The sequence below is a fragment of the Nyctereutes procyonoides genome, unplaced genomic scaffold, assembly GCF_905146905.1.
Source record: "Nyctereutes procyonoides isolate TBG_1078 unplaced genomic scaffold, NYPRO_anot_genome, whole genome shotgun sequence".
In the NCBI taxonomy this organism is placed as follows: domain Eukaryota; kingdom Metazoa; phylum Chordata; class Mammalia; order Carnivora; family Canidae; genus Nyctereutes; species Nyctereutes procyonoides.
The window spans coordinates 73,070,105-73,095,561 of NW_026575125.1; the positions used below are offsets into that span (position 1 = coordinate 73,070,105).

A 25,457-nucleotide genomic window follows, 5' to 3' on the forward strand; every position below is an offset into this window, starting at 1 on the left:
CTCTTTAGAAGGATGGCCCAGTACTGGCACCATCTTGTCATTTATTAATGGTAGTTTATTGCCTGTATCTCCAGTTTTCTTTTGGATAGGAGTACAACCATCATGGGAGCAATTTAATAAAGTGACAGCAATCCATTTAAAATGAGGAATTTATTTATTGCTTAAAGAACACAGACCAGAAAACCTTAACAGTACAGCAGAAAAAAAAACAAACCCATCCAGGGTTTTTAAGGGAGTCTTCATAGGCATCACAGGCATCTGATTTTTCCTAATCTTTTCTGGTGGGGATTTCAACGAAGAGGCTCAGAATATAGATAACAGCTCAAAATTTCATCTCTGCTCTAACTATTCTCTTAGCTGGCAAATAATAACCAGACACAACTTATAAACACAACAGAACAAAGCTAACAGCAGCAAGAAATCATCCCTGAGCAGGAAAGCAGCCCCTATCACCTAAACAGAGACAGGACACAACCTAGTGCTAACTGCTGCGAGGTAGGCACTTAATTCACTGTGGCAAGTCCTAGTCTTTGGTAGAAAAGATTCATTTTGTGTCTTAGGAAATATTTAAAATTTATAGGAAAAGGGAACTGGAAACATATGCAAACCAGCTATATAGCCTTCAGGCTAGAGTGTCTTTGGCAAGCATGGCTGAATCATTTGATGGCATCAACACAACAGAAGCAATATAAGCAATTCTCAAATTGATAAAGAGAAGCAAAGTTCCATATTGAAGTTGGGTTTTTAGGTCTACTATGTTTGTATATTCTGTCCCTTTCTACACAACCCTAAACTTCAGATATGACTAGAAAACAAAAGTTCAGATAAACAAATACAAATGACTCAATGAAAGGGTCAGAAACACATACAATTTCATCCAGTCTTCAGGCTGGATAGTGAATCCAACGTTCCTGCGCCAGGGCGAAGGCTCTCTCACTTCTCCAAAAAATACTTCAATTGTTCCCGTAGGGAAATGAGCTGTAGGGAGAGGTGGAAAAACATGAAAAATTCATCCAAAATCGTAAGTTCCATTACTTGACCTAGAATTTACTTGAATGAGCCAAAGAGAACTACTGTAATTTGGTATTTATAGGGTTATCTTAGTCTTGCAGTGTTCCAAAGAACAGTGCCACGGTCAGTTGAGTGCTGCATGCTGCTTTCTTTTATGGTGCCAAACTTATAAAAGGAAGCTTTAAAATTGAATATGCTTAAAAATTCAACATGCTTGCTGTTAAGACGTTGTGCTTCTGGGAAAAGCGTACAGAGGGATCACTGTAGCCACATTTGAAGAATATAAAGCAGCTGGGATAGCCTTCACTCCCACGGAACACACCAGATCTTAAACCAAGTCTTAGCTGCTGCTTCTTGCCATGTTATGCTAGATACTTAGAAACCGAGCCGGAGACCTGACCAGTCAGGAGTCCTGATGATGTTCTACTTATTCTGATTCTTTCTAAGTCAGAAGTCCTGAACCTTTTGTGATGTAGGATTTAATTTCTTTTTTACTTGAAATGGCAAAGTGACCAATAACATTAAGAGAGATATTACTATCTTTGGGACAAAGATTGTTTCTGAGTGTTACTCAATTTAGGTCACTCTGTACCAGTGTAGATTTTCATTCTGTGAAAATGAAAGGACAGAGCATTATAAAATGATTCTATGCTGCACATAACCTACCAAATTACCAGAATTGCTTCCTACAGTAATTTAGAGGCTCTTTACACTCATATGCTGACATGATATCAACTGCTGCCTGCTCCAGTTCTTTCCCCCTTACAGGCTTTTCCTCTCACCACCTCCAGGTTCAGACTTCAGGCTAAACAGTCGACCTAACTCATCTAAGCCTCACAGCTTCAATGATCGGTTCTCTGCATGAGCCAACCTCTACTCTTCCATTTTCAAAAGTACTTCCAAGGCACCATGCTTCCAATTTGACTCATGAGCCTCTCCACCCCGAAACCCCCGCCACCCCTAATAATTCCCTTCCTGTTGTGGTCTGCTAGTGGCATACCATTTACCAGTCACTCAGGTTTCGGACTCCTCCTTGTTCTCCTTTTTGTCCTGTAAATCCAATCAATTGTTAAGCTCTGATTCCTTCTAGCACTCATATCTTCCTCTAGTCTCTCTCCACTCCAATTCCTCCTACCTACTGCTGGCAGAGAAGTCTTCCTGAGTTATTCCCCAGCGAGAAAAGCTTTGATGGCTCATGATGCCTCCACCAAAAATCTCAACTCTAGCCTGTCAACAGCACCCCTGAGCTATAGTACTTTCTATATAGAATGCCCTCCTTTCCTTATATCTTTATTAAAACCCTACCTTTCAAGGCTCCAGCCAAACATCATTTCTCCACAAAGTCTTCCCTCATCTCTATGGACAAAAGTGACCCCTCATTCCTTTAAATTCCTCTCATGGCTCTCTCTCCAGATGGAGGTAGAAACTGGGCTGTAAGTATTTTGTAGCTCCCTGCAGAACCTAGCTTAAGGCGGGCACCCATCTACGCTAAGTGAGCTAACATAAAGGACTGTGAGTGAATAAAGTTTATGGCTATGTTTCTGTGTTGGAAGTAGCACTCCCCAATACTATTTAGATGGACAGAAACAAAGATGTTTGGTGGGTCCTAAAGTAATTTGGCATTAACTGTACATGTGGTTGTTTTAAGTAGTACCTGGTTAAGTGATTTGCTGAGGGGAAGGGAATATACAGAATTCCCCTCGCCTTGCTGGTCTGAGGAGTGGGGATGAGGGATGGTGTCTCCACCTTAAAAGCCCCATGCTAAGCCCATCATCATATGGCCTCCAGTTTCTTTGAAATTGTGACCCTCAGTTTTTTAGGGCTGAAGTCAGCATCCATTTTCTGTACAGCCAGTTGACCCTCACTTATCCCACATTACCCTCTTTTTTCACTCTGTTCATTCTCTCATGGCTTTAAATAATACTGTTGTTCCAGTTAGAAATCTGGCATGCATCCATAACACTTTCTTCAACACCCACTAATTGATCCAAGTCCCATCAATTCTATCTTTAAATTACATTCTCCCATATATGAATGTTTATGGCAGCATTATTCATGATAGCTAAAAAGGGGAAACACCCAAATGTCCATCAATAGATGAATGGATAAACAAAACATCGTATGTATGGTATGGTATGTACATGCATGCACATGCATGCACGTGCACATAGACACAGACACAGACACACACACCACTGAATATTAGAATATTATTCACCCACAAAATGGAATAAATTACTGATACATGCCATGACATAGATTAACTTTTAAAATATTATACTAACTGAAAGAACCAGATAGAAAAGACCACATATTATGTGTTTCCTTTAATTAAATAAGCAGAATAGGGAAAATAGATTAGTAAAAAGTACATTTGTGATTGCCTAGGTCTGGCAGGTGGGAGGAATTCAGAAGAAACAGGGAGTGACTAGTAATGAGTACAGGTTTCTTTCTGGGGTGATAAAAATGTTCTAAAATTGATTATGGTGATGGTTGCACAATTCTGTGAATATACTAAAAGCCACTGAACTGTCCAATTTAAATGTGTGGCATGTGAGTTATACCTCAACAAAGCTGTTATAAAAACATTTTTATTACAGTTAAAAAATTCTATTCTTCCCATATCCACTGCCACCACCTTAGTTCAGGTGGTCATCACCTCTTATTAGACTACCACACAGCCTCCTAACTGGCCTCCCTGCTTCTAGTCCTGCCTCCCTATAATCCATTCCCTAGATAACAATCAGAGTGATCTTTAAAAAGTGTAAATTAAATGTGACTCTCTTGCTTAAAACTCTTCATGGGTTTCCCACTACACTTAAGACTAAAACCCATCCCCCTTATCATGGCCTGCAAGGGACCATATGCTATGGCCTCTGCCTACTTCTGCAACCTTATGTTAAGTCACTCCCTTCCTTGCTTTAAATACTCCAGAGGTCCTCCAAGAGGCCAAGTTCTTCTCCAACGTGGGACCTGGCATATGCTTCACCCAAGAGGCTCTCCATTCCCTCTTCGCCTGGACTTCTCCTGTAGGTCAAAGCTTACATATCACTTCTTCAGAGAGGCCGCTCATTTTAATTTCATTTAATTCACAACTCTTTTTATACAAATAGCACCACTGATTTTTTTCTGCTTAACAGCACTTCATGACTTGCACTTTTATATTTGTATGATAATTTGCTCACTGCCAATCTTCTGTGGTAGATAGTTAGCTCCATGAGGACAAGCACAATTATCTGTCTTATTCAACACTGTATGGACATCTTGTGCTTTTCACTTAATAGGCATTCAATATCTGTTGAATGATTGAGTTTTCACAAAAATCTTTCCAACCTGCTACCCTCATTTAAAATATTTGGCCGTTACTACTTATGTGAAAGGAACAGCAGAAATGACATTGGAGATGGGGTGGGGGATTTTTTGTATCAAATGTTTTCTGGTTGATTCAAAAACTCACTTCTCACCTGTTCATTTTTTTGTATTTCCTGTAGCTGAAGCTGCTCCAGCATAGACTGTAAATGATTCTGGAAAACAAATTGTATAAATGATGAATGCTGAGTCTCAAGGGAAAAGAGAATCAAGTGAGACTTATCAATGGTTTGATAAGAAAATGGTCAGTTGTAACAAAAGAGCACTCTTTTTAAAGGATTTGGAGTCTAAAAACTGTACCCCCTAACTACAGAGCCATGTCATTTGACTGTATAACCCTACACACAGAATTTTTTCTTGCCCTAAAATAAATGGTTAGAATGCCTTCATGTTACCTTTTTCTAGTTTTAGCACAAATCCTTTGACTATGGTGAACTATTTAAAAAGCTGGCTTGGAATTGGATGCTGACTCACTCATTTCCCTGCACTAGGTTAGAATATTACTATTACTAACTAGTACTTCATGCAACAGCATAATAATACCATATGGGTGTATCTTTCACAGTGTGCCCGCATCTATTAGATCACTTGGTTATTCTAAAGGACAACACTCTAAACAGGTATCGTTCTGTGTCACGTTGCTCCATTTTGATGACTACAGCTCTCCAGAAAATGAAATCTGGCAAGGAATTTTCCAGATGCTTCAGAATTTCCCTTACAATAAAAAAGCATTCAGGGGCAGCTGAGTGGCTCAGTGGTTGAGCGTCTGCCTTCAGCTCAGGTCATGATCCTGGGGTCTTGGGATCGAGTCCCGCATCAGGCTCCCTGCGGGTAGCCTGCTTCTCCCTCTGCCTATGTCTCTCCCCCTCTCTGTGTGTCTCTCATGAACAAATAATAAATAAAATATTTAAAATAAGCATGCAAACATGGCCTAAACATACATTTCCTTTGGTTGAAATATGTATTAACAAAAATAAAGCAAAATATTTATTTTTCTTCAGGCATGCATCATAACATTTAGAAATGAATTTAGTTAATTTTCTTTTACTGCAATGAATACATTTTGGTACAAACAACAGGATTCAATCTATGTCTTACCACTTGCTGTGGTCCTTGGCAAGTTACTTAACTTCTTTGAATTTCCAATTCCTTATCTATAAAATAGGACTAGTGACAGTACCTGTATTTCAGGAATGTGAGGATGAAATGAGATGATACATGTAAAATGGTTAGCTCTTTATGTGCCTTTCTTATGATAAATGTTCAATATTGGTGATTATTATCTCAGGCCTCCTGGTCTCTTCCCAAAAATGCTTATGTGAGATGATCAAAATTACTCAGGTAAAAGGAATAGGGCTATGTTTTATTAGGGGTTTCTAAGAGGCTCTTTAGGTGTGCAAATGAATAAGAATGCTGCACAGAGACAACATGAGTAGAAACACAAAGATAGAATTTTGAAGGTAAGATATCAGGATATCTTTATCCCAGCCAGCAAGAATTTACCTTGAGCGTCAGGTTTTCCACTTTGATTATGAGATCCTTCTGTCTTTGTGCTTTGCATTGAATCTCTTGGAGCTTTCTCTCCATGTAATGAATCTGCTTCTGAATATCCATGACTAACAGAGATAAACAGAAATTTTATCTAAACAGAGCCTAAACTAGTGGGCCGAGATAAAAATAAACTAAAACTCCAGTATACATCTCAGCAATAACTTCTCAAACTTAGTCCTGCAACTTCTCGAACTTAGTCCTGCATCTAACATGTGTTTAGAGTCAATCTTCAGCACTGCATCTAACATGTGTTTAGAGTTAATCTTCAGCACTGCCACCCAGTCTGTCTCGCCCTTTTGGTTTTTCCTTTATAACTTACCTACTGAACTGGCTTCTTCCTTTGCCTCATATTGGCCAGATGCAAAGAACCTGGCCTGTAGCTCCCTTTCCAGATCCTTTTCATAATAATCTTCCTCCTCTTCCTCAACTTCATACTCATCACCATAGTTGTCCTTTTCTTCATCCTCCTCATCCTCATCGTCATCATCATCCTCGTCTTCGTCGTCATCGTCATCGTCATCATCATCATCACTGTTACTGCTAGAATCATTGGACATCTCCCGAAGCATACCATATTCTATTGGTTTTAAGGAAGAGAGGAAGGCGAAACTATCTGAATCTTCTATTTTTTAAAGATTTTATTTATTTATTCCTGAGAGACGGAGAGAGTCAGATACACAGGCAGAGGGAGAAGCAGGCTCTTTTGCAGGAGCCCAATGTGGGACTCCATCCTGGACCCCAGAGTCAGGCCCTGAGTCAAAGGCAGACACTTAACTGCTGAGCCACCCTGGCATCCCTATCTCAATCTTTTCAAATGACTCCCACTCTAGCTGCAATTATCCTCCTTCCCCTCAAATTCACCAGAAACCAATGCATTTTATAAATAATTTTCTCGAAGGAAGATTATTCTCGGGATCCCCGGGTGGCTCAGCGGTTTAGCGCCTGCATTTGGCCCAGGGCGTGATCCTGGAGACCCGGGATCAAGTCCCACATCAGGCTCCCTGCCTGGAGTCTGCTTCTCCCTCTGCCTGTGTCTCTGCCTCTCTCTCTCTCTCTCTCTCTCTCTCTCTCTCTCTCTTTCTCTCTGTGCGTCTGTCATGAATAAATAAATAAAATCTTTTAAAAAAAAGATTATTCTCTTCCCAGAACAATGAGGGAACTAAATGCAAAACACTAGCATTCATTCATGTATTCAATGATCAAGACATTTAGAGTATCTAAGAGCCCAGAGGCATTTAGAATACCAGCGATGGATGAAATGACAAAGGCCTCCTTTTTCTGTGATTGGCCAGTGAGTCTATGGAGAATGGCTTTTCACACAGTCAACACCTGTCCTCTCTGAAGCTCTTATTTTGCTGCTATAAACCTACCTGACAAGATATGACCCTGCATATAGTCACTTAGCCCTGGGGACATTGCAAAACCTGGGATGGAGCCTTGACTTTCAATTTCCTTGGTTTCATCTTCAGCAATGACTTCCCATCCTGAAAGGTAGGGCAATCAAGGAACAAGTACAAAGAAAGGAGAAGCCACAGTTGGAAAGGAAGAGGCACTCTGGCTGAAAATGCTATTTAATTTAGTCCAAATTCTATCTGGATTCCTAGTATGAAGAAGTACCTTATATTGAGTCACACATGTAAATACATTTCTATCATGTGAGTTTACTGTTCCTAGCTAGGAGGTAACATTTCCCAAAATCCTAAGTTCTACACATCAACAATTGCACACAAATACGTGAGGACTTGTCAGCAAGTGCATATGGGCTGGAACAGACAACACAGAAAATATTTAGTATAAAAGGATACGAGCACTGACAGCTTCAGCATCTGAACACAAGAGTCTTTTTACTTCCTTTTCCACATCAGGAGATTCAATGTACTGAACCAAAGTGGGGGAAGGCGGGATACCAGTAAGGTCATTTAACATCCTGTGTTTTCCAGGAATGTCCTTGTCCTACATACAAATTAATTCAAATAATTAGGCTCTTCAATATACATCCAACCAAATTTCTACTTTAAGCAATGCTATTTACGAAAGAATCTTTATACCCACCAGGGTCTAGGGTTTTTGTAGTAAACTTTTTTTCCCCAAACAAATTACTTGATACATTTAATCTTTTCACTCTGCAATTCTGTGTTAAAGACCTCTCTCAGAGGCACAACCTTAGGTCTCAGTTATTAATTATTTGCCCTTATCCATATTGGCAAAGAACTACAATTCCTTATTTGTTCTTTAGAAGTAATTTCGCCTAACAATCCAAATTCCCAGGGTTTACTTCTTCACATCTTTATTGTTACAGATTTTCCCATAAAAACTGGGTCTTAGCTACATGTTCTCATTTAAATACAATTTTAGACAATTATCTCCACAGCAACCAATTTTTCATGCCACAAATAGAAATTAGAACTTTGCAGGGGGGAACAAGCAATTGCAAACAACTGCTGGTAAAAGCAAACACTGGCTTCCAAGAAATGGCTTTTAAAATAAGTATCAGAGAAAAAAGCAGATTGGAATACACAGTCACTAGCCAAATTGTATCTTTTCCTCTAGGAGTTATCACACATTGAACAATGAATCCATTTTTCAATTAATCCAATTCAGCTTACATGTATGGCAGTGGCAGATGAGAAGGAAGGCTTAAAAATAACCTTTATGATTTCTTTGATTTGCTTCAAAGTAATAAGCTATTGAGGAAAACATACGAAGGGTAAGCAGTAAAGTTATATGATGATTGCTCTACCTTAGGAAAGCTGATTTCTTCAATTTGTTTGAAATCGATGAGCTATGAAATAAAACACAATAAACAGTGAAGTTATATTATGATTTTCTACTTGATTAAAGCTTAAAGAATTCTAAACGTATTCTTAACTTAGTTTTACATTTAGCAGGCACTCAATAAATGCTGTTGACCAACATTATAAAAGCCAAGACAACTGTGTTCATAGACTGATTCAACATGGTAAAGCTGTCAATTCTCCCCCAAATTGATCTATATATAGGTTTAATACAATTCCTACCAAAATTCTAACACGGTTTTCCATAGACATAGAAAACTTTTTCTTGGGACATCTGGGTGGTTCAGTGGTTGAGCATTTGCCTTTGGCTCAGGTCGTGATCCCGGGGTCCTGGGTTCGAGTTCTGAATTGGGCTTCCCGCAGGGAGCCTGCTTCTCCCTCTGCCTATGTCTCTGTCTCTCTCTGTGTGTTTCCCATGAATAAATTTTTAAAATCTTAAAAAACTTTTTCTAAACTTCAAACTTATTCTAAAATTTATGTGGAAAGGTAAAGGCTCTAGAATGGCTAAAGCAATCTTGACAAAGAAAAATAAAGTAGGAACAGCCTTCCTGGTTTCAAGACTTCTTATATAGCAACATTGTGATATCAGTAGAAGGATCAACATACGGATCAACAGAACAGAATAGGGAAACCAGAAACAGACATGCACGAATATGCCCAAGTGCTTTTTGACAAGGTGCAAAGGCAATACAATGGAGGAGGAAAGATAGTCTTTTAAACAAATATTGCTAGAGCAATTGTATGTGAAAAATGCAAGAAAAAAATGAACTTTGAATTAGGGGCACCTGGGTGGCTCAACTGGTTAAGCATCTGCTTTCAGCTCAGGTCATGATCCTGGGGTCCTGCTCCAAGGGGAGCCTGTTTCTCCCTCTCACCCGCCCCTCTCCTTACATAGGTGCGTGCTCTCTCTCTCTGTCTCAAATAAATTAATAAAGTATTTTAAACAACAAACCTTGGACTAAAACCTACACCTTTTACAAAAATTAGCTCAAAAATGGATTGCTGGCTTAAATATAAAATGTAAAATTTTTTTTTTTTAATTTTTATTTATTTATGATAGTCACAGAGAGAGAGAGAGAGGCAGAGACACAGGCAGAGGGAGAAGCAGGCTCCATGCACCGGGAGCCCGACGTGGGATTCGATCCCGGGTCTCCAGGATCGCGCCCTGGGCCAAAGGCAGGCGCCAAACCGCTGCGCCACCCAGGGATCCCTAAAATGTAAAATTTTTAGAAAAAAAGAAATAGAAAATCCTCAGGATCTGGGCTAGGCAAAGAGTTCTTAAACTTGACACAAAGAGAAGATCCTTAAAAAGAAAAGTCAATACAATGGACTTAAACAAAAAACTTTCGCTCTTTGAAAGAACCTGTGGAGAAAATGAAAAGATAGCTATAGACTAGGAGAAAATATTTGCAAATTTCTACATATCTGACAAAGGACTAGTATTTGGAATATTAAAAGAGCTCTTAAAACTCAATAATAAGAAATCCATCTAGAAAATGGGCAAAAGGCATGAACAGATATTTCACTGAAGTGCAATATATGGATGGCAAAAAAACATATGAGAAGATGTTTGACATCATTAGCCATCAGGGAAATGCAAATTAATACCACAATGAGATCACTACATATCAGAATGGCTAAAAAAAAAAAAACTAGTGACAAATACCTAATTCTGGTGAGGATGCAGAGTAACTGGATCACATGTACACTGCTGGTGCAAATATATAATGTTACAGCGACTTTGAAAATAGTATAGTAGTTTCTTATAAAATTAATCGTTCAAAGGGCACCTGCATGGCACAGTAAGTTAAGCATCTGACTCGACTTCAATTCAGGTCATGATCTCAGGGTTCTGAGATCAAGCCCCATGTTGGGCTCTGCACTGGGCATGGAACCTGCTTAAGAGTCTCTTTCTTGGGGCACCTGGGTGGTGCAGTCATTTGAGCATCCAACCCCTGGTTTTGGCTCAGGTCATGATCTCCTGCATCGTGGGATTGAGCCCAGCATCTGGCTCTGTGCTTAGTTTCTGCTTGAGTCTCTCTCTCCCTCTCCCTCTGCTACTCCCTCTTTCACCTGCACTCCACCTGCTCTCTCCCTCTAAATACATAAATAAAGCTTTTTTAAAAAAAGAGATTTTCTTTCCTTCTGTCCCTCCTCCTCTCTGAAAACTAAACTAAACTAAATTTTCAAGTACCATACGACGCAGCAATTTCACTCCTGGGCATATATCCCAAAGATATGAAAACTTATGTTCACACAAAAACCTGCTTGAAATTTTATTTACAACAGTAGAAAACTGAAAACAACCCAGATGTCCTTCAATGGGTGAACAATTAAACAAGCTGTGGGACATCCATACGACAGACTACTACTCAGCAATGACAGGAATCAGCTATTGACGCGTGCAACAACTTGCACAGATCTTAAGGGAACTATGTTGTGTGGGAAAAAAGCCAGTATTAAGGGTTACATATTGCATGATTCCATTTATATGACATTCTGAAAATGACAGCATTACAGAGATGGAGAACATAACAGTGACTGCCAGAGGTTAGAGACTGGGGGAGTGGGGTGTAAGGAAGATGAGTGTGACTATAAACGGGCAATGGGGCACTTGGGTGGCTCGGTTGAGCGTCCGACTCTTTGTTTCGGCTCAGGTCATAATCTCAGGGTCTTGAGATCAAGCCCTGTGCTGGGCTCCACGCTCAGTGGGGAGTCTGCTTGAAGATTTTTTCCTTCTGCCCCTCCCCCCATTTACTCTCCGTCTAAAATAAACACATCTTTTAAAAAATCTTTTAAAAAAAGAGCGAGATGAGGGATCCTTGTGGTGACAGAACTACATAGTATTTTGACTGTGTAGGTGCCCACAAACATACACATGGGATAAAACTGCACAGAACTAAATACACAAACAAGTAAAACTGGAGAAATGTGAATAAGATTGGTGAATTATATAATATCAATTTCCTGTTTGTGATAATGAACTGTAGTCTTGCAAAAAGTTACAATGAGGAAAACAGGATAAAGGGGACATGGTATCTCTTTTATTTCTTACAACTGCTTGTGAACCTACAATTATTTCAAAATTAAGTTAATTAAAAAATAAGCCAAGCCACAATACTCCTATAGCTTGCTCTAGGTTCTACAAGTCTGAGATAAGGTTAGGAATATAACCACAGTTCTCAATTCCCAGGTTCTAGATGGGTTCACTTTAAAACTGGATCTTGCAATTGAAAACTGAAAACATTAGCAGAAGTTTCAAATTCATGACACATCCAGATCCCTAAATGATCAGGTCTGTTTTTGTTAGTATATAGTCCCAATTGCTACCACACAGTGCCTGGCATTTAGCTCACAATAAATGTTTTCAAAAATATAAATGAATGAACAAATTAATTCCCAACTGATTGTCTCCCTTTCCTCCCCGCCTATAATCCTCTTCCAATCTACCCACTAGACACGGAAATAGCATGCAACTAACCTTTTTTGTTGTTTTGCGGAACCTTTTCTTTCTGACATTCTTAAGTGGTGGAGTAACTAAAATAAATTCAACATGGTGAAATGCATATATGACTGTTAGTAGTCACATTCTATCTGAATTTGATAAAGAGAAAGGTCATGCTATAAGCCACTGGCTCATGACATGACCTGTTCCTTTAAAAGTGTCTGGATGCCTAATGAACCAAACACCTAAGTGTGGTAACAGGTCCCTGGATCACAAGTAATTAGGATTTAGCAGATAAATGTAGTCAGCCAGAATGAGCAAGGGGCCGGTGACTTACTGCCATGCTTCCAGATATATTTTTTCTGTCTCTCTTTTTCACTTTTCCTGATTGCTTTGAGATCAGTAGAAGTAACTGGTTCTTCCGGAGAAGACTGGAGCTCAGCACCAGGAGTGCACACAAGCATCTAAATTTAACAAAGATAAAGAAATTGACTTTGGGCCACAAATTTTGGATTAGTTATGAATCACAATCATCTTTACTACCAGAAATCCTGGAGCATAGAAATAAGGAGACTGTTAACTTGACGTTTCCAGAAAACCAAGTATTAATATACATGCCTATTCATTCTCTCTGTCTCAGCAGCATTGTATATGGATTCTGGGTTTTGTTTTTGTTTGTTTGTTTTAGTTCAAATTCTTACCACTGCAGAGGAAACATGTTAAAAACAAACATATCTTAGCATTTTGATTTAAAGACAAACAGGAAATCAACAATTAAGATGATGAAAAGAACAAATATAAATTTCCAGAGTCAACAGCATCTTGCTTTAGCAGAAAGTTCAGAAGAAGATCCCAGATCCTCATTTTTTTTCAGGTGAAAAATCATTACAAATGGCAAACATAAACCTTTTTTATCTAAAAGCTATTTGGATAAAATTAAACAGTCAAAAGTTATGGATCAAACACCAAACCAGAACATGCCTTTGTATTCCTGTGCAATTGAGCTGGAATTAGAAATGATAAGCAGCCATTCACCAAGTGGGAAGGAGCACTGAAAGAGAGTAGGGAGAAAGGGACTCCTCAAAGGGTATATGGGCTAGTAGATTAAGAAAACTCATCCATACCTGAGAAATATCTGCTGTTTTATAAAAAGTTTTTTTATCAAGAGTTTTCAGACTTCCAATAACACATGGCAAATCAACCAGCTTTGCGGCTAGTGAGATTTCTTCTACCTCAACAATTGCATGACGTCCATCAGCTGAAGAGAGGTAGGAAAAATTAAAGTTAACATCTTCCCAGTGCATTCCTAAGCTTCCTAGGATTTGAGTAATGAAGACTTAAGTGGGACAGACTAGTCTTTCAGTGAAACCTACTATTTCTCATAATGCTAGAATTGTGTATGTAATTAGTAACTTCCCAGAGAAAAGAAGGCAGGGTATATGTTTATGCTGCTCGATCAAAAGCAGCTAAGTTTCTTTGTAATCACTGTGAACTAAATGAGGATGAAGTGATGTTTCATTCTCCTCCTGAAAGGCAAACTCCATGCAAGCCCATTCATTTTGACACCATTAGAAGCACTCACTTATGTCATTGTACCTGGATATTTTCAAAGGGTCAAGCGAAGAAAGGGTTGATCTCAGAATAGTGCTAGTAAAACTGAAGTTATAATCTCCACAAAGATAAGATTCTACACAATATCCATGCACCGTAGGAATACATATATTCATATACTGACAACTCTGACTCCTGCCCAGATGTCTCAAATATGAATGTCCTTTTTATTTTATTTTTTTGAATGTCCTTTTTAACACAAGAGGATTCAAGTGTAATCTTCTAATATTAAGTGAAAAAGAAAAATGCAGAATGATGTTGGACATGACTCATTTTGTGTCTTTAAATCTTTAAGGAACCTTTAAAGATATAGGCGATTTAAATGTTGGTTGTGCATAAAAATTTTATATGTAAGGAAACAGGAGAAAGTTATTATTAGTTGCCTTTGGCATTAATGCTGGGGCATTGCAAAGGAGAGTTTCACTCTTCTTTTTGAACTTTTGTTTTATTTAAATTTTCTAACTATGAACTTGTATTACCTTTTTAAAAATGTCAATAAGGGCTACCTGAATGATGGTATTATAGGTCATTTTAAATTTTCTTCTTTATGTACTTCTCTGTATTTAAAACACCTAATAAATATCATTCAAAAGAGAAAGATATGTCACTTTCATAAACAAAGAACAGTACATTCATTTGTTATTCCCCTGGACAGTCAGAAGTCACAAAGCTTGTATGTAGGAGACAAAAATCAGGATACAAATTGCATAGTCAATTCCCATGTTTTTCCTTATACATACTATAATAATTACCTCAAATTACATAATTTCTAGTTCCTTTCCTCAAAAAAGAAGATATGAGAATGAGTTAAGCCTCTCTTAGAGTCTTTCAAGGCAGAGACTATATCCTGTTCTTTGCTACACCCTTAGTATCTAGTATAGTGTCTGGCACATGGCAATCCCATAATAAGTTACTGTTCAATGTATGGTAAATGGATATTAACTACTTACAAGATAAGTCAATTTTTAGTTTGTCCTTCATGGCAACACTTCTGGAATGTACTATCTTCCTGACAGTAGATGCATGTTCCTAAAAAGGAGGTAGATTGAAAAATCAGAAGGATGAATTGTCTACTTGGCAACTAATAGATGTGTCACAGACAAGTCCTCTCTTAAATTAAATCTTAAACCTCCCAAATGTTAAGACTAATGCCATGCACTATGACATACTGTGCACTAAGTCAAGTTGGGGTGAGGCTGACTAACCTCATTGTTGTTTCTTAGCTACAGTTAATGCCTTTTTCTTTTTTTTAATGCCTTTTTCTAGCTCTACATTCCTGCGCCTCACTGCTGCCCTTCAGTTGTTGCTAAGGAAAGGCTTAGCTGCAGTTTACTGGGTATATTAAGTAGCTCTAATTGGGAAAATACCTTTTTGAAACCTGTTTTTAATATAGCTTTCTTAGACTAAATACTACTTGAATGCAGGTATCAAAGGGAGAAGAGACACTAACACAATGTTAAGATGAGCTTCAAGAGCCTTGCATGGTGATGAATTTGAGGAAATAGTGATGGTCCCCCTTTAATTGCCCCTTTTGAGGTGACAGAAAGGATTTTAGAAGAGTCTTATCTTGGCTGTCCAGTGAACAGACTGTTAGCACCTCTGGTAAGTGACTGAATCCCTCACTGTCACAGCTGTTTGTCAGGAAATCAGACCACATGATAGGCAGCATGTACAAGATGAAAGAAATTCAGCTAAAAGGGTACACACTAGGATAGGACTGTTTAATAGAACACGATTCCTGGGAAACAAATGTTCTTAGTTTTTATAGCATACCTTAAATAGAAATGCTACAGAATCCAAGCAGAGCTTATATGCAACTGATGAATTATTGAACACTACATCTGAAACTAATGATGTACTATATGTTGGCTAATTGGATTTAAATTAAAAAAGAAAGGATCCAAGCAGAGCTAATACATATGTACTAAAGATATTTGGTCTGAGATACAAGGGTTTCTTACCAGAGGCAGACGCAATATAAACTGGTTCTCAAGTTCGTGAGGAGGTTCATCCTGGGTTTTACTCATCCCTGTTTTTGAGTTCATGAAAGCAAAAACAAAATCGACAGTGACCAAAAACTCATCTTGCTCCCTCTGCTGACCACTTCTGGTAGTACTGGTTACATTATACAAGATCTAGCCCATAATCCTCACTGGAACGATGCCTGCACACCTTAAAGTACCTTATTTGACATAACTTGATTATTTCTAAAAGTCATCTTATATCCCTTCCAATATATATGCACGTTTTCCAAGGATAGCCCAAATTACATGATAACCAATGAAGTAACAGCTGTTAGGAAACATGATTTAGTCGTCTTAATATTCTTAGACCCTTAGGTAAAGGACCACAATTCATCAACACAGTGGTGGCTACTGAAGCAAACTACATGCCTCTATAGGGAAGAGTGCCAACCAAAGGCCAAAATCATCCAAAACCACTGGCAGAAGTGTTCTATGATGATTTGAAGAGAACAGCTTAATTTTTAATATTTCATTCACCTTAATGGATTGGTAGGAATTAAGCTAGTGGGAGAGCAGGTAGCTTTTACAACTCTAAAGTCAGCATCAACGGCTCTGAGCTACCTTGGAGAAAAGTCAGGAGTCCCGTTCTTATGGCTAGGCCAACTATATGAGCACACTTAAGTTCACAGAATAAACCCTTTCTTAAAGGGATAATATGAAATACTATAAAACCCAATTAATGAATTCATTATTAACACTTATTGTGTACATTCTATATGCTAGGAACTTCACTGAGTGCATTTGGTCTGTTATTTCATTTAGTTCTCACAACCACCACTTACTTGAAATACTCCAAAAGTTGTTTAAAGGAATCCTAAGATGGATTCCTTTATTTTAAAAAAAAAAACAAAAACAAAAACAAAAACAAAAAAACAACCTTTTGTAAAGTGAATAATCTCATCAACGTCCATCTTTATTTTTAATCTAATTTCCACCTATTTGGGATATATATGTAAGTGGCTTGCATGTTGGATTTTAGGGCTCACACTGCTGAGGAAATTTTTTCTCACAGGGTGGAAAGAAAGTGCTATACATATATGAAACCTGACAAGGTCTACCTATGCTTTAAGGACATTATGCTATACACCAAGTTATAAAATCTTATACCTTAAATTAGATTAAAATCTCCAGATAGTCACAGCTCCTAATACTCTGTAAACCATTTGAATCTCACTTAAAAGCATTGGAATCGTTTTTAAAAACACATACAAGTGAGTCTGAGACCCTATTATGGTGAAATCATTCACCAGTCCTTTAATATGACTTCAGAAACTACCAGAAACGCATAGAAAGCAAGAGAGAGGTAAGCAGTGGAAAAGGAGACACCCGGGATGAGAGAGATTACTTGTGATAGTCATTTCTTCTCTTCCTGCGTCATAGAATTATATCTATCGATCTATCTATCTATTTATCTAAATACAATACAGAAACTGAACGTAAACATAAGGGAAAAAATAATTAAAATAAATGAAATTAAAAATCTTGGAGCTGGGCACATTGCTTAACAGAATGAAAAGTAGCAAATACAACATTGGGGGCAGAAATACAGATTATTTGAAGAACTAGCTGCTAAGCAAGATTTTATAAAATCAGAAGTAACCTTCAGATCTTTCAGCAGAACTACGAATAGGGCATTTTTGTTCGTTTCAGTACCTTTCTAGCATCTCCTCTCTTAAAGAATTTAAGAGTCGAAAAAATTTCAGAGGAGATGGATAACCCTAGTTGAAATGAGCTTTAATTATTTAAAAATTTGTTACCTTCATTCACCCAATGAACCGGGTTATCGTATTTCTTTTAAGAAAAGGCATCCATTTTCCCCCACTCTTTGATAAGTAATTAAACTAACAGGACTGCTCTCCACCATTCACCCCCAGCGCCGCCTCGTTGCAGCGCAATCAGACCTGGCATTAGAATTATAGCTAGCTAGAGGGTGCCTAACAGCATGCTCCAGGTAGCACAAGTCAGCACAAGCCTAAATTGGTATTTTCTCAAGTTCACAGTCCCTGGCTGCAATCTGGAAGCAATGACCACTCCATCCTTATTCCAGGGGCACTAAGCTTCCAAGGATGAGTCCAGCTCGTAGGATTTGATCCAATTTCTCAGGAAAGCTTCTCGCGGGGCCAAGGGTCCCCAGCCTTCGCGCCTCGCCGTCCAGGCAGGCTTGCGGAGCTAAGTGCGGCGCGCGGGAGCTGGGCGCTGACCCGCCGGGGAACCCTCTGACTGCCCGACTCACCCGCTGCTCGGCTGTGTAGCGCCAGGACCGGAAAGGCTGGGCGGGGGGAACCCGCCTCTCTTCCCTGGGTAGGGGGGCGGGTTCCGGCGAGGGCGTGAGTGGGCTCTCCGGCAGCCGGCGTGGAGGCGGACTGCGGACCCACCGCCTGGCGACAGGTAGGAGCCGCGCGCGCCGACCCTCCCCGCCTAGCCACGCCTCCGCGGCCCGGGCCAACGGGACCGGCGGGTGGCCTCGAGGCGGCGGCCGGTTCACCGCGTGCCCTGCCGGGGCAAGGAAGGCTGGAGAGGCGCTGAGCGCCGCGGGGACCTAACTGAGCAAAGCTTCAAAACAAAGTCCTCTCCTACGGGGCGGGGGGGGGGGCACCTACGGGGCGGGACACGGTGGTATTTGTAAAAGGGGAGGCACGTTTTGTTTGCTCCTCGAATCCGTTAGGTTTTACCGATTTGTCCCTTGGCAAGGCGACCTCGCCTGGTGACAAATACACCGCCACGCAAAGCCACAAAATAACTAGACTCCGTGCCCCAAATACTTTAACTTAATGAACTGCTCTCTTCTTGAGCGAGAGACACTACTGTACACCTTTCAGACGGGGACACGCAAGTGATAAGCACTTATTTCACCTAAAGGGAGCCTCAGTTCAGATAAACTTATGGCGGTTCGCTTCTCTCAAAGAATATCCATAACCTATGAGGAAAAATAAATAAATAAAGCCACTTACCTTTCCCTTCTTGTAAGTTTTCCACAGCAGTTGAGGTAACAACCTGGCTGCCGCTGTCGGCATCAGCTTGGGTGACATGGTCGCCTGGAGTTCGGGTGTCCGGGTGGCTGGCAGTATTGGCGGCCTGGTCGCCAGCGGTTTCAGCTTCGTTGTCGACAGGAATTTGCGGATCTTGTGAGCTCGTTACTTCTGATGTTGAAGCTGTTGGTGTCGAATCATTTTCTAACGGGCGGGGAGGCGGTACCTCAGGGTGCTCCATGGTCTACGCTCCTTGAGGTTGTAAAATGGCTTCCTGTTTAGTCACGTGAGTTTGAAGCTTCCAGAACTTTCATAAAATGATGTCAAAGGTATCCTCCTTAAAGACGTAGGGATAATATTAAGGGACAGCATGGGTGCCTGTTAGAGATGATAGTGGTGAAATCTCTACTGCCTAATATATATCTAAACTTAATCGTAACGGATAAATATTTTTGGAAGACTAATTATTGTACAGTCATTTCTCCTGAATAAGAAAAACCATTTTTTTTTCATTCAGTGAAGCTAAATTATCAAAGTTTCAGATAGGCAGAATTATTTTGGTCCTTTCTGGAATCCATCCACCAATCTTTATATCAAGGGTTATAATACAAAATAGACCAATGAAACTTATTTTTTCATGTAGTACAACATATTCTTAAAGGCATTTGCATCGCAAAATAACTCTTTAATAACTCAAAGGAAAAATTCCATTTTTTTTGGTAACTAAAATAGCTGATCGTGTTTTTAATCATATAGACAATGTGAATTATGTAATTAACTTTCCTTGTGATGGCTGCTAGGAAGCTCAGAACCAATTTTGCAGCCCACCTCTAACAACTGTGAACTTTATTTCCATATGCTGATATCTTTTTTCCTAAGATTTTGTTTATTTATTTGAGAAAGAGACAGAGAACAGGAGGAGGGCAGAGGGAGAGGGACAAGCAGACTCCTTGCTGAGCAAGGAGCCTGATTCCAGGTTATATTCTGGAAATCATGACCAGAGCCAAAGGTAGACACTTAACCAACCGAGCCACCCAGGCACCCTGGTATATACTGATCTTTCTGTTATCTTAAATAACCATATTCTCTCCCAATCCCCTAATTATTTTTATCTTGTGCAGTAACATTGAAAGCTGCTTCAAGACTTTTTTTTTTTTGAATTTTTAAAAGAAATCTCTATACCCATTGTGAGGCTAGAACTCAGGACCCTGAGGTCAGGAGTCTACTGACTGAGCCAGGCAGGAACCCTTCAGAACTTTTTAAAAAAAGGAATCAGAGGGATGCCTTCTGGCTCAGTCAGTAGAGTGTGTGACCCTTGATCTTGGAGGTCCGGAGTTCAAGCGCACTTGGGTGTAGCGATTACTTTAAAAATATTAAAAGAGGGATGCCTGGGTGGTTCAGTCAGTTAAGTGTCTGCCTTCAGCTGGGATCATAATCTCAGGGTCCTGTAATCAAGCCCTGCATCAGGCTCCCTGCTCAGTGGGGAGTCTGCTTCTCCCTTTCCCTCTGCCACTCTCCCTGCTCATTCTCTCTCTAGCTCTCTCTCAAATAAAATCTTTTTAAAAATATTAAAAGAGTCAGATATAAATAGTATATAAAAAAAAATAGCACCCTGACAAAAGTGTCCTGGGAACATCCTATAGGTAGAAGGGTACATAGTAACTGCTCACTTAAAATTCAATCATCTAACAGACGTTAATTGAGAATCTCATTGCCAGATTTGATTTTAAATATTTATTAGATCCTTAAAATATGGTAAAAGTTTCTTGGAAAGAGAAAAAAATTACCCTTAAGATACAGGCATACATTTATGTGATTTTTTTTCCTTTGTTGCCAGATTTCCAACTCCTTCTTCAGGAAGAATGGAATGGGATGTGCAAGAAGGCAAAGGGCATGAAAATTGTGGTTTCTCTTGTTGGGAGAGAGCTGATCCAAGATGTGCCACTGATGTACAGATAAAAACCTATCATATACATATTATAATATTGTCAAATACATACAGATATATTTCTGGGCTCTGGTTTGTCATGTTGCTGTCTTTCCAATAAATTCTTTGGGACCCCATCCTCTCCCCCAACTGTGGCTTCGATCAATTTCATCATTATAGCACATACACAGTTTGATGTATTCCTTCAACAGAAATTTATTGAGTTATGGGCCAGAAACCATTCGAAGGCTAATAATAGCTAACATTTGTTGACCACCTTTTAGATGCTTAAGCTCTTTGCTAACCGCTTGGTATGCATTGTTTCATTCAACCCTTACAATTGCTCTATGAGTTTGGTGTAACTATGTTCCTGGGTTTTCTTTCCAGATAAGTAAACTGAGATTTGGAAAGGTTAATTAACTTGACCCATGTCACACATGTAGTAAAATGGTGGACCCAATACATAATTTAATCCCAGGTTCCTTGACTGTGTCTGTTTACAAAGACTTCCCCTATACAACTAGATGTACAGGTATTCCCCCATTTTCTACTCCCCTACAGACCCTGGCAACTTCTATTCCACTTTCTGTTTCTATGAATTTGCCTATTCTAGGTACCTCATATAAGTGGAGTCATACAATATTTGTCCTTTTGTATCTGGATTCTTTCACTTATACAATGGATTGGGAAGTATTTTCTCCTTGTATATTTTGGAATAGTTTGAGAAACATAGGAGTTAATATGTGTAATGTTTGGTAGAAGTAATCAGTGAGGCCATCTGATTTGAGTTTTTCTTCGTTGAGAGGTTCTTGATACTGAATTAATCTCCTTATTGGTAATAGATCTGTTGAGATTTTCTATTTCTTTATAATTCAGTTTCAGTAACTGTGTGTTTCTAGGAATTTTTCCATTTCATCTAGGCTGTCCAACTTGCTTATGTCCAATTGTTAATAGTATTCTCTTATAATCCTTTTATTTCTGTAAAGTCAACAGTAATGTCCTCAATCTCTTTTCCAGTGTTATCAAGTCTTCTCTCTTTTAGTCTAGCTAAAGATTTCTCAATTTTGTTGATATTTTCAAAGAATCTACTTTTGGTTTCATTGATTTTCTTTATTGTTTTTCTATTCTCCATTTTATTTATCTCTGCTCTAATCACTATTATTTAATTCCTTCTGTTAGCTTTAGGTTAGTTTGTTCTTTTTTTGTTGCTTAAAATGTAAAGTAATGTTGTAGATTAAAGATGTTTCTAAATGGGCTTATAGCTGCAACTTTCTGTCTTAGCACTGCTTCTGCTATATCCCATAAGTTTTGTTATGCTGCATTTTCATTTTCATTGGTCTCAAGTTATTTTCTACTTTTCCTTGTGATTTCTTCTTTGGCCCAATAGTTATTTATTCTGCCAATCTTTCTTCCTTTTCGATTGAAAAATTTAATCCATTTGCATTTAAAGTAATTTCTAATAAGGAAGGACTTCTGATATTTTGCTATTTGTTTTCTACATGTCTTATAGGGTTTTTTTTGTCCCTGATTTCCCTTTGTGTTTAGTTCTTTTTTTTTTTTTGTAGTGACACATTTTGGTTCCCTTTTCATTTCCTTTTGTGTATATAATCTATAGATATTTCTTAGTGATTACTATGGGAAATACATATAACATTCTAAAGCTATAAAAATGTAATTTTAATTAATAACAACTTGACTTCAATTATATAAAAAATTCTACCTTTATTTATAGCTCTGTCCTCCTCTTTATGTTATTAATGTCACAAATTATACCTTTATGTATTTTGTGTTCAATAGCATAGATTTATAATTATTGGTATGTATTTGCTTTTAAATACTGTAGAAGATGAAAAGGGGAGTTACAAACCAAAAATATGATAATACTGGCTTTTACATTTGCCTCTGTAGCTACCTTTGCACTGTTCATTAGTTTATCATATGGCTTTGAGTTACTGTCTAACGTCTTTTCATTTCAGCCTGAAGGACTCTGTAGCATTTCTTATAGGTCAGATCTACTAGTAACAAACCAGTTTTTTGTTTACCTGGGAATGTCTTAATTTCTACTTAATTTTTGAAGTGTAGTTTGACTGATACAGAATTCTTGCTTGACAAGTTTTTTTCAGCACTTTGAATATGTGACCCCATTGCCTTCTGGCCTCCATGATTTCTTTTTTTTTTTTAAGATTGTATTTATTTACTCATGAGAGACACACAGAGAGAAGCAGCGACATAGGCAGAGGGAGAAGCAGGCTACCTGTGGGGAGCTTGATGCAAGACTGGGTCCCAGGACCCCGGGATCATGACTGGAGCCAAAGCCTCAACCACTGAGCCACCCAGGGCCCTGGCCTCCATGATTTCTGAAGAGAAATAGGCTGTTAATCATATTGAGGCTCTTATGTACATCATGAATCACTTCTTTGTGCATTCAAAATTCTCTTTGGCTTTGTTTTTGACCATTTGACTATAGTGTATCTTTATGGGTCTCTTGAATTTATCCTGCTTGGAGTTTCTTGGCTTCTTGGCATGTAGATACATGTATTTCATCAAATTTGGGGAGTTATCAGCCATTATTTCTTCAAATATTCTTTATTCCCCGTTTTCTCTGTTCTCTCCCTCTGGAAATCCCATTATGTTAATATGGAATTATGGGTTAATATGTTAATATGTTTGATAGTGTGCCATCAGTTTCTTAGGCTCTCTTAATTTTTCTTCATTCTTTTTTCTTCTTACTCCTGAGAGTGGATAATCTGGATTGATCTATCTCCAATTTCACTGACTCTTTCTTCTGCTTGGCCAAATCTTGCTCAAAACTCTCTCCTCTGGCAGCCCCGGTGGCGCAGCGGTTTGGCGCCGCCTGCAGTCCAGGGCGTGATCCTGGAGACCCTGGATCGAGTCCCACGTCGGGCTCCCTGCATGGCGCCTGCTTCTCCCTCTGCCTGTGTCTCTGCCTCTCTCTCTCTCTGTGTGTCTCTCTGAATAAATAAATAAAATCTTAAAAAAAAAAGAAAAAAAACTCTCTCCTCTAGGGAATTTTTCATTTTACTTATGGTACTTTTCAACTCCAAAGTGTCTTTTTGGTTCTTTTTTATAAATTATATCTCTTTATTTATCATCTCTATTTGGTATGACATCATTCTACTGATTTCCTATAGTTCTTTGCTCTTGGCTTCCTTTAGCTCTTTGGACATATTTAAGACAATTGATTTAAAGTCTTTGTCTAGGGGGATCCCTGGATGGCTCAGCAGTTTAGTGCCTGCCTTAGACCTAGGGCGTGATCCTGGAGTCCCAGGATCGAGTCCCAGGATCGAGTCCCGCATCGGCCTCCCTGAAGGGAGCCTGCTTCTCCCTCTGCCCCCCTCTCTCTCTCTGTCTCTCATGAATAAATAAATTTTTAAAATCTTTAAAAAAAGGTCTTTGCCTAGTAAATCCAGCATCTCTTCAAGGAAGTTTCTATTAATTTCCTTTTACCTGTGAATGGGCCATGCTCTCTACTTTCTTTGCATGCCTTTCATTTTTTTGTTGAAAACTGGATATTCTGAATATTACAATATGGCAACCCTTGAAATATTATTCTCGCTACTCCCCAGGTTTTGTTTTTGCTTCTTGGTGTAGGTGGTTGTTTGTATGTTTAATAGTCTGAACTATTTTTGTAAAGTCTCTATTCTGGAATATGTCCAGTGGAATTTGCATTCAATTAGCTTAGTGGTCAACTAGTATTTTGACAGAATTTCCTTAAATGCCTGGAGTCAAGAAAAGAAAAACAGAAGAGGAAAAAAGAGAAAGAAAAAGTACTCTCCCAATTTTTGCCAACTGGTTCTGTGTTGGGGGACTCCTTCAATGCTTAGCCAAATCCATTAACGACTCTGCTTTAGCCTTCAGTTCTTGCTTGCATAAATCCTGAAGGTCAGCCAGAAGTGAAAGCTTAGGTCTTCTCAGGCCTTTTCTGATCATGTGTGCAGCGCTGGGCATGCATGTGGCTCTCTCAATTTCCCAGTACACATGAAAGCTATTAAAAACTCTTATTCTCCCACATATTTCCTTTTGCAGCTTCTTCTTTCTCAGGCCTTTCAGTCTATCTATTGGTTGTCCTAATTATTATTCTTTTCCTGGGCTGCTCCAGACAATACTGCCTTTAAATGCTTTCTGCAAAAACTACCCAGAAAGCCTGAGGAATGCTTTAAGTCAGGTGAAATAAAGGCAGGCCCTTAATCTTTGAGAATAAGACCCATATTGCTCTCTCTGGTGGTATCAACCTGTGCCATGACTGCAAGATGTCATATTCCTGGCTGCTGGAGACCTGGGAAGTAGGAAGTTGGTAGGCAGGTGATCAGAAACACCACTGTACTCTTTTACTGCAAAGCAGCCATTTCTTTTTATACTACCTATTGTAAGTTTTTCACTAGATTCCAGACTTTTCACAAAATTTGGCAGCTTTTACCATCTATGTATTTTTGTGGAGAGATGGAACCCTGGAGTTCCCTAGTCTGCAATTTTTGGTGATGTCACTCAACGAGCAAAGATGCTATAAATTTTTTGTTATCTTCTAGAGTTCTTATAAAGTTGATTTTGACAGTGTTTGTCAGTTTATTTCCTGCTTTTGTGAACGGAAGGACTTTTGGTGTTTCCTACTCTGTCTTTTTGCTGATGTAACTCAAACACGGGGATTCTTTATTTCTGGACAAATTGTCCATCCCAGTATTTTATCCCACCAAAGAACTATTGATGGAAGGAGACAATGTCTGGCCACTCTGGCTT

The 25,457-nt window shown here is 39.0% G+C and overlaps 2 protein-coding genes across 3 annotated transcripts in view; one reads left to right on the plus strand and one right to left on the minus strand.

Annotated features, from left to right (window-relative positions):
- The window catches only part of DRP2 (dystrophin related protein 2), a 52,798-nt gene extending 48,127 nt beyond the window's left edge, over nucleotides 1-4,671 (plus strand). The window contains exon 23 of the mRNA XM_055338609.1: nucleotides 4,503-4,671. Coding sequence (XP_055194584.1) covers nucleotides 4,503-4,522 — 20 coding nt within the window. The 3' untranslated portion in view covers nucleotides 4,523-4,671. The remainder of the gene's footprint in view (nucleotides 1-4,502) is intronic.
- On the minus strand, nucleotides 508-15,811 carry TAF7L (TATA-box binding protein associated factor 7 like). Of its 2 annotated transcripts, XM_055338613.1 has the most exons (12): nucleotides 15,744-15,811; nucleotides 14,733-14,811; nucleotides 13,296-13,429; nucleotides 12,509-12,635; nucleotides 12,208-12,263; nucleotides 8,672-8,713; nucleotides 7,737-7,809; nucleotides 7,302-7,415; nucleotides 6,251-6,508; nucleotides 5,884-5,996; nucleotides 4,476-4,535; nucleotides 508-978 (listed from the first exon to the last, which is right to left on the minus strand). In XM_055338613.1, exons 1-12 carry the CDS (start codon nucleotides 15,807-15,809, stop codon nucleotides 934-936), a joined length of 1,167 nt encoding a protein of 388 aa, XP_055194588.1. In that variant the 5' UTR covers nucleotides 15,810-15,811; the 3' UTR covers nucleotides 508-933. The 2 variants fall into 2 exon arrangements, with proteins under 2 accessions (XP_055194588.1, XP_055194587.1); XM_055338612.1 differs by lacking the exon at nucleotides 6,251-6,508 and having other exon boundaries at nucleotides 15,744-15,809.
- Nucleotides 15,812-25,457: the final 9,646 nt, after the last annotated feature.